Here is a 14955-nt window from a genome sequence, read left to right on the forward strand (position 1 = left end):
ACAGATGCAACAACATTTCCAGCCCAAACCAGCATATTCCGTTAAAGTTCCAATGACAAGAAACCATGTACCACTGTGTAAGGTGGTAAAATAGAGCACTACTCCCGCTCTCCAACTACGGACGACACCAGTCTGCCCAAAATAGGGGCACAAACCATGATTAAACTAAGCGCTCCCAGTGCTTGTGTTATGTGAGGAGCAGGAAGATGTCTACCTGGAAATCCTTGAAGAGGAGCAGCAAAATGTGGACAGAGTACAAGAACTAAGATCTGGCAGCCCCTGGAGGAGTTTGTTAGAGCTCTTTTTGGGTGGATTGGGTATCAGAAAGGCTGATTAAAGTAGGTCACGTGGGTGGCGACATTGAAAACAGACCACATTCCAGTACTTTCAAAATATTGGAAAATAAGGCTGGCATGGAGCACGAACGCCAAAGGATTGCGGTTTGGAGACATGACATTGATGTCATTTGATACAATCATCTTTTTTAGGACAGTCATGCTTGTACTTGATCCGGTAGTCTTTTTGGTCAAATTAATTGATTTAGAATTTCTGAATAATACATACATTCACGCTTTAGGGACTGTCACAACCCATCTGCAACCCCCCCCCCCCCCCCCACCCACCCCCGCCACCAACAAATAATTGTATACTGCACCTTTGGATTCTGGAACTCGTTGACTATCAGTTTCAACCGGTCCTACAATGTAATAACAGACAATTATAGCACGCCCTTAGATAATAATCCTTACACATAAAATACATTTCTGTCTGGGCTAAGCAGCACACGGTTTATGAAAGCAAACATTAACTGAAATCAATATTAAGAAAAGTTGGTATTAGAATTATTAGAAAAAATATAACCCCTTTTTCGTTCCCTTTTTGAAAAAACAAACTTTGTTGGCATTTGTATCACATATTGTAATGGTGGTACAATATTACAGGATTTACACGGTATACCCAAAACAACACAGTATAAATAAAGTATGCATTATAAGGGTAGTTTTCCAAGGTCAGACTATCACACTTGTCTTGAATATGTTGTGGACAGTAGTTACCAAGACCCATAACGGAGTCATAAATATAAAATAGCCCAAGGAGGGTTCACATACTAAAACCCTAACTTAAAACTAGGGATGGGGAAGGTAAAGAACAAGGGGAGTGGTGGTCTGAAGGTAAAGAACAAGGGGAGTGATCTGGTCTTGTCAGGCTATTCTAGATTGTGCGTTTAGCGAATTTAAATGTAATCATGCGAGGGTAAGTGGAGGTTCCAGAGAGTTGGGAATGGGTTCCAGGGTTCCATCCTGTAAAGGTGGGGGAGAGGATTGCACCAAGTGGGAACACCGGGCAAAATTCAGAGACATGGAAAGCACAGGGGCGGAGGTGGATTGTGAAATGAGCATTATCTTGTGGGAGAAGTCCTGTATGTTTGCAAGTACAGGTCCCAGATAGAGGCCATAGAACATGTGCGAAAGGCCTAACCCTCCTCTCAGTGGATAGCATGGCCCTAAGCTTCGGCCCAACTGAGGAACGTGTGGCGCACCCTCCTTCGTCCCTTGTAAGGGCCTAAAAAAATCTAAAAAGAAAAAAAAATCACTTACGTGTAAACATCTCAAAAACAGCTAAAAATATTTGTTAAGAGCACGAATATATTAAATGAAAATGTATATGTGCCTTTTTAGGTCGAGCCTAGAGCAGCACATGCGCTGCTTGCTCGACTTCAGTAAGGGGGTTTTCAAAGTGCTACCCACAAGCTTTTCCTGGTCTAAAGCTTGCGTGCAAGCGCGCAGCTGCCATCTTCCCACCATCTGCCTGTCTTATCTCTTCCTCTGCCATTACTTTCAGTTTCGAAGCCGCTTGCAGGGTGACTCAGTCACCGCGTGTGTAAAGTGCTGATGTAATGCTCTGTGAGGGAGTGATGTCATCCCCCCCTCCGCACCCCCCCCCCCCAGTTACCCCCCAGCATGCCTTCAATATAACCCAGACCCAGGGCTTCAATAACAAGCGCCCTCCAGGGCCCTCATTCAAAGGGATTAGCATGAGGTAATTTCGTCCCCATGTCGGACTCATCAGGGGCTGAAGAAAATCCACAGGTCCTTGGAGGCAGGTTAATGATGACCTGTGCCATTGATGACTTCCTAACCACAGTTATTCTAATTGTGTACTTCTCCTCAGCATCGGTTACCATTTTACCCAGTCACGTGAAATGTGCATTACATTAGATATATACATTAAATATGTAGCATGGCTCTTTGTGATCAATTAAGTGCTTAAATCTCTTGTCAGGGGTAGAAAGCTCTAAATAAAACGATGCAATACAAATAACTAATTCCCACATTGCGGCACACAATGTCAGATTCTCCCTGTCAATCATTCGTTTTCTCATGGGTCGCTGCTCGCATTTGAAGCAGCAGTCAGGTAATGAGCTTGCCACCTCTGCTTGTCACCCCCGTTAAATATGTCCAGCGCTTTCTAACATAGGGCAGGGGACAGAACTGGTGCAGTACTACACAAGAGAGGTTTGCCATCCCTTTAACGAGTTCCACATAATGCGGTGCACTGATGTTCCCACACAGCCTATCAGCCAATCGAGAAATAGGCTGTCACTCAGTGCTTTTTTTGTAGAAGTGCACCAATTATTCGATCATAGCAAAAAATATTCTGATAATTCTGTGCGGGAACCATTTGAAGACGAAGGGATTCAGATCTGAGTACATTTTCTACCCAGAGGTTTACAACAACCTCGCATGAGGGAATATTGAATACTTTCAGGAATTTACAAGACTCTTTCAGATAATGCTTGAAAACCTGTAACTTTTGAAAATTTCTAGACATGGTCCACAATAATATTAGAAAAATTCCACCTCGGAACACCCACTCCCTGGGATGATGTGGCTTTATGGCCTAAGGTGCCAGCTTTGGAACTGGGGAACTAGGTCTGAGTCTCGGAGTCAGCTCAACACCCTGTGATTCTGGGCAAAAACACTAAAGCTCCCCTTGCCTACCAAAAATAGACGTGCACTTGTGCAATGTAACTAGTGCTCATGAAAAGCACTCAAACACCTTCAGGTCAGCGTACGTGCTATATAAAACTGCAACAACAAAAAAATACGATTTACAAGCATAAAACACAAAAACATTTTCTGCTAATTCCAAAAGGGTTTTGCAATTGTGAACATCCCTAATGATCATGTGAGTTTCACTTACACATACATGCAAGGAAATTTAACGATGAGCCAAACACTCCCCCTCCCTCCCAGTGAGTACCATGGAAGACTAATGATACGTTTTTCCACCATGTGAGAAAGGTTACTGGTCTTACTGATGTCTAAAGCATGCCACCGGAAGTTACAAACAAGAGGCAAAGATTAGTACTTGTGTTATTAGAAAAAAATTATTAATTTCACTTCTTCTCAATAAGCATTGCAGGAACGAAGAAAACTAGAAGAATCTTTTTACGTCAATTCTTTTTTTAATAAGGTCATTCAGTTGAACATAACATCTTATTGGTTATATATAAGGTAACACAAATACGAATAATACTTTTTTTATTATAACTATTCAACATGCTGCACAACAGCCACCCTGCTCTACAGCATAGCTTAAATACATTGACCAAGCCAATAGCTCTGGCTTAACACTTATAAGGTCCCAAAGGCAAGACTTATTGGCCATGCCAATGCTGGTTTAAACTTTTGACCCTTAACCCAATTGCTGGCACTGTGTAAAACAATTAATGAAAAGAGATATGCAAAATGTAAACAGCGACCCAGAGGTGTATCGTCGCACTAGAAGCAAAAACTCTACCAGGAGACAGGAAAGTAAATTGGAAAATTGCACAGCCAGATCTTGAGGCCATTGTGAAAAGAACACATTTTACTGACATCTAAGAGCCGTGCAAAAGAGATTCCAAATCCTGGAGACTGGGTACGAAAAGGCAGGTTCAGTGGTGCTTCCTGACAGATGGCTAGCACCTTCCGTAGTCTCGCTGAACAAAAAGGACTTGTAGGGATATATCTTTTTTTTTTTTAATAAAAGATTACAGACACCGTGGTATAAAGTTATAAACTGCTTTATGACAGATAACTATGAATAATATTAGCTTTGCATGTAGTAGTCAATGGAGGTCAACAAGGTGACTGTAAAAATAGTCCAGCTGAGACTGAGCTTTAAGTGGACACCGGAAATTTGTATCAGCCTCCATTTTGGGAATCGCGCCCTAGTGAAGATCTAGGTAGAGGGTGTTACTGTATTCCAGGCAGCAGGATGGTTCTCTTTCCATTCTGCCTCACCAGCTCACATTCTGAGTGACACAATGAGCTTCGGTCAAAGCCTTAATCCATTTTATAAAATGTATTTAATGGTTTTACACAGCACGCGTGCACTGTGAAGTACAGGGGTGCTTTATAATATAAGAAGAACAATGAAGAGGTAATGTCTTGCATCAAATACTGAGAACATTATTACGGGCACAATCTCAGAGGATGTAAGATTGATCAAACGAGGAATTGAAGAGGTCGTGGGATGAGGCGACGCAGAGGAGGGAAGAGAGAGAGATAGACTAACACAAGATTGCATGTATTGCAGGGCTAAGTCAAGAGGAACTCTGAGGAGAATGGAGGGTGAGGGGAAAGGGGAAAGGGGTGAGACCAGGCCTTTGGGCTTTTCATGCTTGTGTTGGGGTGAGATACCCGAGGCATACACCACTGATCCGAGCTGCCCAGCTACTAATAGGAAGAGCATCGCATGACCCAAAGGGACTGGTTTGCACATGTAGCCTCTGAGCGCAGGTAGCTGTCCCTTGATCAGAGCCTATTAGGTAGTCCCGCCCGTGGCAACGCTCTCCAAGAGCTGGCTGCTTGTCGGTGTTGTATGTCGCCCGCATCAGAGCGAGGCTGGGTTACATCAATACGTTTCGTGCCAAAGCGAACCTCAGTCAATAGGAAGGAGAACAGAGCCAATGACGCTACCTAACATGGCAAAGAACAAGTGCATGCATACCACGTTACCATAATTACTGGATTTGTATGTAATGCTTAGCAGCTCAGATTCCTGCATTTCTACACATTGTAAATATCAAGCTTTACTATTCCAGCTGAATGATACAAAATGTATCAAGCTGGAGGGATAAAAGACTGAAATGGCTTTGGCGGATTCAAAGTCGTGAACTGTGGATAACACAAAATGGCAGCAGCAAGCACTAAACTGAAGGAGCCATGTTGTTGGCTTACCCAACAACCACATGAATAGGTGAACACGAAATTTTTAATCAAAGCATGCATTTCTGTCCACAGCTTTGTAGAAAAAAAGTTATGCTTGAACATGTTTGAAAGTGTTGTGCTTCACTCACATAACTTACCCTAGGCAAATTCCGTCTACTCAGACGTGTGTAAAGAAAAAAGCGTTGAAGAGTGGAATGCTTGAATTATTCTCATTCCCAGGTAATAAATATTAGGTCCACCATTATTTTTTCCACTATGCCACCTCAGGTGATTAGACCTAGTCACATGCAAATCAGCCTAACTCCTACTCCAATAGGAATAGTCCAGTCTGTCTTTCCTCTGTCTTTCATTGGATGTCCTTACATCAATTAAAATGCGATGCAGAAAAGACAAGAGATCTTGTTCTTTGGCCCCAATCCCCCAAACTTGCAGATTTTGTGGCCCAAGGAGGCCACACTCCCAGCGCTTCAGGGGGAAGTAGTCAAACATCGGGGCATCAAATTTGATTATGCTTTTCCTTTCCAGCCACAGATCATGTCAGTGGTCGGAACATGCTTTGGGCTCTTGCAGACTTTGAAAAAAATGCTTAAACTATCTTTCCCTACCCGCAGGAAAGGTAGTGATCCAGTCACTCATACCATCGAGCCCTATACTGAGGACTTACGAACTGATTACCAAGCTAGAAGAGGTACAAAAAAAGGCAGCCTGTAGTCCACTAAACATGCCCCCAAGAACACACGGTTCTTTGCACCTGCGTACACTACATTGGCTACCGATAAATAAGAGAATTCTCTTCAAAACACTAGTCCCGGTGCATCAAGCACTGCACCATTCTGGAGCAGGTTACCTTAGAGCTAGATTTAGCTTCTATGCCCCCTCCAGAAATCTACGGTCAGCCCTTGGCCACCTGGCAAGGATCATTAAGGTCCAGCACACAAGGATGGGCGGAAGGACTCTTTCCTATCTTGGATCGGTGACCTGAAATAAACTCCCTTTGGAACTATGTTCAGTAGCATCCTGTGACCTGTTTAAGAAAAGACTGAAGACATGGTTCTTTCATCAAGTATAGTGGATGTAGTTTCACTCGTGGTCAACTGAAGGCGCAGCACTGGGACACTCTTGGGAGTAGAAGTGTCATTTCATTCATTAATTCCTCTGCCACGGCAGATCCTTTCTGAACCAGAACACAAGCAACCTAAGACCAGTTTGTGCCTCCTCAGCTGGGTGCCGCTTGGTTTCAGTAGCATAGTGAGCACAGGAAACACATCTGGGCATGCCTGTCACACTTACAGCATTGTAATGAAGTAAACAAAAAAGTAATAGGCAGACTGCTTGAATTCATCACAGCCATTCTGTGGGCATATCCCAGTTAATCATTATATTGCTCACCATGCCACCTCAGATTAGATCTAGCCAGCCCAGCAAATCAGCCTTGATCCTGCTCCAACTGGAACAGTTCAGCCAAAGGACATATTCAGCGGAAGTTGGCCACCTGCTGTGGCTGTGCACAGCCGGGATAAGTGGCCTGTCATGGCCATGTGCCGCGGGGGTTGGGGGCATGCCAGAGGTAGGGCGCAGGGCTTGATACACAGCCAGGCCCTGCAATTATCCACTGCTGCCCACAGCCACAGGACATGCGTAGCGGAGGTTTAAGAATACATACATCATTAAAAAAATGAAATTCACTAGAAAACCACAGTTAAAAACTGAGGTATGGTCCTTGCTCAAGTGGGAAAAACCACTGAAATTTACCAGTTATGGTATCCTACGCTGGCAACAAGTGCCAGAACTCACACTGTGCGCTATGCCCAAAACACCAATTTGACAGCGGCACAAAGACAAAAAAACTGCCTTCAAAAAGCAATAAAGGAACATAAAGTGAGCTCCTAGTTCTTGCAAGTGCCATATTTTTCTAAATATGGAGCCAGCATTGCAACTAACCTTACATTGCTTTGGGAACGAGCATACACTACGACGTTAAGAGACACGGATAATGCTTGACCCATTCTTCCTTGACAGAAGGAAATGAAAAGAAGAAACAAGACGCAAGGGGGGCGCTAGGAGCACTAAGAATCTGTAAATCTTCCAATAAGCAGGTTCAATCTTGCAATGAAATACTAACATTTTTCATACAAGTTTTACTTGAGCTGGCCCGCGAAAAATTTCAAAGAAAGTATGGGTTGCATTTGTTTTTTTGCTCAAAGCAGTGTCAGATAAAACTGACCATGAACCTATCTTGTGTTATTGTTATTTTTTCTACAATGCCCTACATTGCTTTAGTTCTGGAAAACGCCCAGTGTCGCATATATTTCTGTTCTTTGAATATCCTGGCACAGGCCGAGATCTACTCTTGCGTCCTTGTACCCAGAGAACGTGTTCCCGGGGAAGGAGCCTGTACTGTTTCTATGTCTTTTGGTGCATAGACCTGTGCACTGGGCTAGAGGTTACATCTCTCTCCGGGTGCTGGGTCTGCTAGATTCTTTGCTTGTACCGTTCCTAAAGCTATATTCATCTTGTTGGTTGTCGAGGCAGCTACCAGATCGTTTTTCTGCTCATGGTCAGGGGTGCTGGCATTCACTAGGGCAGTATCTTGCAGGGCTTCCCCACCTTCGTAGGCTCTCTGAGCTCATTTTTAAATGTAAATTGTATTCCTCTCTGATCTGTTGCTGCTGTCCAAGACATTATAATGTCTACGAAAGTGTGGGGGTGCCTAGCAGTCACTAGTTATACGGTGTAAACAGAGATTTGCAAAATTCTGTATTGCAAGCATCCTGGTGAAATGCCCAAACAGCCACTTCCAAGGTTATCCTTGCTGGTAGCCACTGCTTGGCTGTTGACCAGTTTTGCACCTTCTCAGTTCGCCGTTTCGGGGGATCCAGAGTCATCCATTCTTTGGCTCACTCTGGTTTTCCAGGTACCCACCCTGCTTTGAGGAGCAGCTCCAATCTTGATAGTCTCTTATTTCTGCAAGAAGACCACAAAGTGCATCAACACATCAAGAGCCCTAACAACTTGGCAAAGGGAGTGTACACTTCCAGAAGCCAGACAGGGACACCATATACCACCACAGACTTGGGCACTTCATCCACCTTTGCTCACCGTGAAATCAAACTTAGCTTTTCCCGTAGGCGTTTTTATATCTGGGTAAAGTATAGTTTTGCTTTTGTAACGAGAATAGTTGACAGGCTGACAGCAGACCCGGTGTCCTAGAAGTAAAACTATACAATGTATCTGCAGCCCTCCTGTTGCTAGGCCTCCTAAAAGGAGCCGAGATGGTTGCAAACAGGGAAGCAGAGAAAAAATAAACATGATACAGGTCAATGTTGGGAGCATAGAGACACTCACACGGTGAATTGCACCTAAATTGGCGAGCGGGCAATGTATACATTGAACAGGGTAGGGTTGAGGTATGATCCCGGGGGACTCCGCATATTAGGTTCTTGGCCTTCAAAGTGAAAGGTGGCAGTCGTACTCTTTGGGTTCTTCCCACAAGGAAGGAGTATTGCAGTGCAGCAATATGTGCAGAGCTGCAGCGCATGTGCGTTTTTACACATGCACTAAGCCTCATTGGGCATCTCGGCCTCACCACATGTGCAGATACGTACATGCATGTGCTGCCAGTTCCCAGTCAAGGGTTGTTAGACCCCATGCTCACAAACTCAGAGTGACTAAAAGTGTAGGGCCTGCAATGTGGGGCGCTGCATACTAGAAATTGAATGGTGACTGGTCAAATAGTGCACGCTCTGCAATGTCAATCACACTTATGTTTATGTGCACAGGGCTTGCATGAAGAAGGGTATTGTGCTGCTGTTTCTTTGGTCCATCTTGCTGCTGCACTCCGGACCCCCTTAGATTTGTTGGCAGCTAAATCACACCCTGATTTAGGCTTTATTGGCAGAAGGGGGCTCGCCCTATCCACTACCATTATTTTAGGCATTATAGTTGTCATTGCATTAAGTGCCCCTCAGCCGTGGTTATCTAGGAATTATTGAGAACCTGGAATAACGTGGACCTTCTTGGCATATTGTGAGAATTATAGGCATTAAGGTGGCTTACATCTGCATTCTATTTACAATTTATACATCATAGTGGCCCTGGCATAAGGAGACTTTCTATAGTATATTGGGGGCTGCTGACAACCCTGACGCAAGAGTCCCTCATTAGTTTATTCTAGTAGGGTAGAATTGGCCGCACGGCCACTCAATCCATGGTTGAAATGCCCCTAACTGGAGTCAGCCGAAGGACACCATTTAAAGTTTTTGTGCGGCCCCATTAGTCTGGGCCAATAGGGCCAAGGCTGAGCAGGCCAAGCAAAACGGGGTTTGCAAACAGGAAAGTAGTTTATGATGCTTGTGACACAATTAAATGTTGGGTGGGCCAACTGTCATGTACCAAATATTGACAATGATCCGGCCTGGGCAGACTCGGGGTGGAGTGTGCCTGCCCTGCTCTCCTACAGGATGGGTCTTAACATCAAGGACCAGGGATTCACTGCTGCTGAGCAGCTCAATTCATTCTTCCACTGGCTGGGCAGATGCGAGGCCCAATACAGACTCTCCCATCATGGCGATGCCTTGTTGGCCAACCCTTATAGCCATTCACAGGGTCGGATCACGAATAGCTCACTCTTATTCCCATAAAACGCACTTAGGGTGGCTAGTCGCAATTAGGCTCTGCCTGGGTGTAGTGACATCACTGAAGCACAGAGGCTTTTCCATGCTTAAAAGGATAGGGGTGGCTAACGCTGTTCCTACCAGGACAGAACATCAGCCCACCTTCTGCCCACAGCCTGTTGCCTGGGAAGGACTGCCATCTCTGGGACCAGACCCACCCACTGTCTCACTAACCTGCTCGATGCTGCAGTCTGTGCCTGCCAGACACCCATGCAGTGTCACCTCACCTTAAGTTTTCTTCCCCCACACCAACAGTTTCTGTTTGCTGCTGTGCTAGTGTCTGCAAGCGTCCTTGGTGCCCATGTTTGGCAATGTCCACCTTGCACAGCATCCTTGGTTACCCTCCTCACCAGCTAGGCAAGACTAGAGACGAGAAGCATACACACTTCCTTTTCTTCTTCTCTTTAATCTGAGGAATCAAAGGCAGAGATAAGATGGCACCCTTTAGCCCCTCATTTCTGCCTCAAAACATTCTCCACGTCTGCCGTGTGCTTGTGCTTCACACAGTTACAAAGTACATAAGTAAAGAGTCTCAATGTACGCAAAAATGATCATTATAAATACCTATTTATAACATCCTTGAGTCAAGGACCTTGACGGGACGAAAGTTTTAGTGGATCAGTGTCCAAAAATGTCTTAAATCCCCGAGTGAGTTTTCTTCCTAGTGCAATGATTTAATTTACCTCTGCCAACCCACTGCCTGTTTTACTCCTGGTTGACTTTTCCACTCTAAAGCAAAGCATGTATATATACTGGGATAGACAGAGTGTTTCTGCAGCAGGCTCCAGGCACCATGACACATGCTTCAGATCATGGAATGGGACCAAGAAAGCTTCCGAAGGAAAGGTGTCCAGACTCACTCTTGGCAGCTCTTACCGCCCCCCAGATTTGAGTATTAATCCTGGGAGTCATCCTAGTGTAAGCAGCCCGGTGGAAGGGCCAGATGCCAACAGCTGGTTCCCTGCCCACAGTCCCTGGAGAGGGAACAGACAGGGTGAAGCGCGGCTGCACCGGGGATGAGCAGAAAGTACTCTCCTCCCACCAGGTGAAGTGTCGGTTAGGGCCGGGGACTGAACATGGCTACTATAGTTTTGAGGGAGAAAAAGGTAAACTTGGAGACCCTGCATTGCTTTTAATAGACAGTAACCAGGAAGGGCAGGTGGTCCTTATCACAGTCAAGTATATGTCAGTTTTTCATAGATGTTAACATGTGTTTGACCCTAGCTAAGATTGGGGATGCAGGAGTTAAAGCACAGCCAGTGCTGATTTGTAAATGATCCTCCCATGCGACGTCATTCTAATTGCGTTTAAATCCTCAGGAATTCTCCCTGAGCGCGCCCTCTTCAGCGCTTGTTATCACAAATGTTTTCCGAAAACTTGAATGCGGTGGAGCCGCTACTTGAAAGTTACACAATTACTGCAGGATATTCGGATACGTTGTTTCCTACTATAACACTATATTTTTTGTTTATTCAAATCCAAAAATGATCTCTCTGAATCAAGGCAATGAAATGCTTTGTGAAAGGCTGTGATCGTCAAATAGTTGTGATCTGCAGATGTTGGCCACAATTTTCAAGGTACCCGGGGCCTAGTCTTGGTCCCATCCGGTCATGGTGTTCTATGTATTATGACAGCTCTAGCACGAGACAGCTCTCGCTGCCCATATTTGGCACCATGCTATTAATTTCAGTGACCTTCGAATAAGGAGGACCTCCGTGTCAAACTGTGGCCATTCTAGGCATTATGGGAGACCTGGCACATGGTGGCCCTCCTTCCATGAAAGGTGTGCAACTTATTTCTAGCCATTATGCTATTTCTCCCATATTGTGGCCCACCATGGCATCCGATAGGCATCAGTGACATTTTATAGCTACCACTGGCATGTGACTGTCGTCCTTGACAGTGTCTGTAATAAATGAGCAATTGAAGGAAAGGACAAGCTGGTATTTCAAGACCAAACTCCATGATTTAGTAAATAAAAACCTAGCATTTGAAAGTGGAAAAAACATTTTATTAAAAGCTGTCCATATAGGCGATTGAATTTTTAAATAGACTTTCCATTCGCTGCTAAAGTAATTATATCAATGTAGATTGATGTACTGAATTTGATACCACGCATGACTATGTTTCTTTGACATCAGTTTGATGTTCATTTTTTGTCTTTTTCTTATTGAATTTTTGTTTTTTAAAGAATGGATTAGAATCTGGAACATTAAAACTCACAGGGACATGAATGGCAAACATATGGTTTTCAAACAGTACTTGGTTTCATGGAATGTCCCAGAACTCAAGTTATGAATATGACCCAATACGGGGTAATGGTATCTTTCAGAGGCAGCCCTATTTAATTTAGGCCCACTTCGGTGAGGATTATATAATTATATGGTGAAAGAAATGTCAACTGTTACCAATATGTATTCAAATGAAAGCTACTGGGTGTCTTTTACATTATTCTGGACAGACTTGAATAGGTACAATCCCCAAGCGATTGTTCAATTACTATATTTGCGTTTAATCTATTTTTTCTGAAATTGAAAATAGTTTCTTGGACACTAGAAATGTACTTAGTACAACATACCTTACTAAAACAATTAATGTGTATGAAGTAGTCATTTACACTCACTGAGAACTGTTTCTCACTCACACTGTCCACACTGGTGAAGGATTTTTTGCTGTTTGTCATGTGATTGAATACATTCAATATGCTTGAAACTGTACACTTTGCATATAGTCTGCTCCCTGATGCACAAATTGAGAAATATAATTTGAAAAATATGAAAAAAGAATGATGCGATTTTGTCATTTGATACAACAGTTTCGGTCATATTATCAATTTAGAATTCACAAATTGTTAGTGGAGTAAGCACTGAAGTTGTATTTATTGTCCCAGAGGTCCAACTTCTTCTCAGCTTGATACAGGCTCATCATAATTTCAGATAGGACCTAAATTGTGTTTTGAGAACGGTGGGTGGCACGAGTTATGGTATGTGTACTTTAAATAAGTAAAATACACATACTATACCCACGGTTTCTCAATTACTCATGGTGACCTATTTACAAGGCAATCACGTGAGATGGATGCTAAACACATTCCTGTGACAAAAAAATTAAAGTTGCTGCACAGCCTCAAATGGAATGCTGGGAAAAAAACTCTACTAATGCTTTTATTCACTACAGTTAGTTATCGTGAAAACAACCTCCAACCAACGTCAGGCAAGCAATCCCCTCCTACTAAAAGCTGATGAGAAGTCATGGGCTCCATCTCCACTGTACTGTATCCCAAACCAGACAGATCTTCCTTCCATCAGCACATGCATCTTCTGAAAGCACTAAGAAGAAGTAATCATTTTCTTTATTCTGCAGATTTTCACACTGTAGTCCACTTTTAAACTCTGACCACTTGGACAACAGAACTGCCACTAGTTGTCTGACCAAAAGGAAACATTGAGTAGCAGCAATTCATCTTAAAAATAATGAAGTAAGGATGATCCAAGGTTTCCAATGCTTCCGCTCAACTCCTTTCAACCCATGGAGACTTCAAATGGCTCCCCTTGCGGGTAAAAATAAAGTTGAAGGCCCATCCTAATTTTCAGAGCCAAACGCAGACTAGAGAACACTCCAAGTCCAGTCAGTAAATAGATCACAGCAATAAACAAGCATTGGTAAAATCACTCGGTCTGGAGTAGGATACCATCCTTTTGTTTTTGTCAATGCTTATTTTGTTTTGTCTTCTATTTTTGTAAAAGGTTATTGTTTGGGGGTCTTCAGGGCTCTCAGCAAATGAAGAAAAAAAACACACATATTGGCTGAAAGCAAATGTAAAACTTTTGGTTTAAAAAACCACACTTTGCCATAATAGTCCCTGACACTGAAGAGAACCACTGTGTATGTGGATGTGTTGTTTGTGAAAATTTAGAATTCCTTACAGACTGTGAAAATAGCCAATGGCTGAAGGTAATAGATATATATATATATATATATATATATATATATATATATATATATATATATATATATATATATCGCAGCAAGGTACCTCTGTTGCCAGAAGTGTTTCGAAGAACGCACTCACTCTGGGTCATTAATCCAATTTTTTATTATTTAGTGACAAACGGCAATAGCCATACCCAACGCGTTTCGGTTCGTGCCTCGAACCTTGATCATCATCACAGGATATGTTATATATATATATATATTAGTAAAAATAAAAGTAATGGCTAATGCCCCACCTAAAAATACAGTTAGTACCAAAAGCAGTGTCTAAGTTTTATGATTAAACTTTGCCTGACTCATCCCTGCAAAGACCGCAGCAGGTTGTTTTCTGAGGAAGCCTCGCCCAGATTCCTTCACTGTGCCTGTCCACAAAACAATAACTACGGTCTGCATTACAAACACAGCATATGTGTCTGTCAGCCAGCTGTACCTTCTCCAGCTAGTGCAACATATGTAATAACAAAGATCACAAGGTCGAACCATTGCAAGCCATTGACCATTCCAAGCTTTAAAATGACTGCCAATTAGTTGGATAATTTTAATGTGCTTTTTAACCATAAAAATAAAAAATAAATATGCGTGTGTGGGAGGGTGAAAAAGAAGAGTTGGGCGTGGAGTGGAATTATTTGGTGTGCAGTGGAATTATGTGACAGAGTGGAGTGAAATTAGGTAGAATGGAGTGGAATTGTGTGGGGTGGAATTGTGCCACAGGGAATTATGAAGCATGCAGTGGAATTGTGAGCAGTAAAATATTGTGGGGAGAAATTGTGAAACATGAAGTGCAATTGTGCGTCATGGAGTGCCATTTTGTGGAATTATGTGGCATGGAATTATGTGGTGTGTCGTGAAATTATGTGGCTTGTAGTAAAACTATGTGCCATGGAATTGTGTGGCATGGCATGGAACTGTGTTGAGTGGAAATATGTGGCATGGACTGGGGTGAAATTATATGTAGTGGAATTATGTGGCATAGAATTATCTGGGGCAGAGTTCAATTATGTGGTGTCAAGCAGAATGTTGAATGGATTGGAATTATGTGCCATGGAATGGAGCAGAATTGTGTGCTGTGA

General features: G+C 43.2%; 1 protein-coding gene across 2 annotated transcripts in view; it reads right to left on the reverse strand.

The window, feature by feature from the left end:
* Positions 1-14955, reverse strand: part of LOC147728110 (caspase-6-like) — a 153504-nt gene that overhangs the window by 126333 nt on the left and 12216 nt on the right. For both annotated transcript variants that reach the window (XM_086961997.1, XM_086961998.1), the window contains exon 2: positions 656-697. In XM_086961997.1, the coding sequence (XP_086818123.1) occupies positions 656-697 (42 nt within the window). The remainder of the gene's footprint in view (positions 1-655; positions 698-14955) is intronic.

Source organism: Lissotriton vulgaris, chromosome 3_1 (assembly GCF_964263255.1).
Source record: "Lissotriton vulgaris chromosome 3_1, aLisVul1.2, whole genome shotgun sequence".
Lineage (NCBI taxonomy): Eukaryota > Metazoa > Chordata > Amphibia > Caudata > Salamandridae > Lissotriton > Lissotriton vulgaris.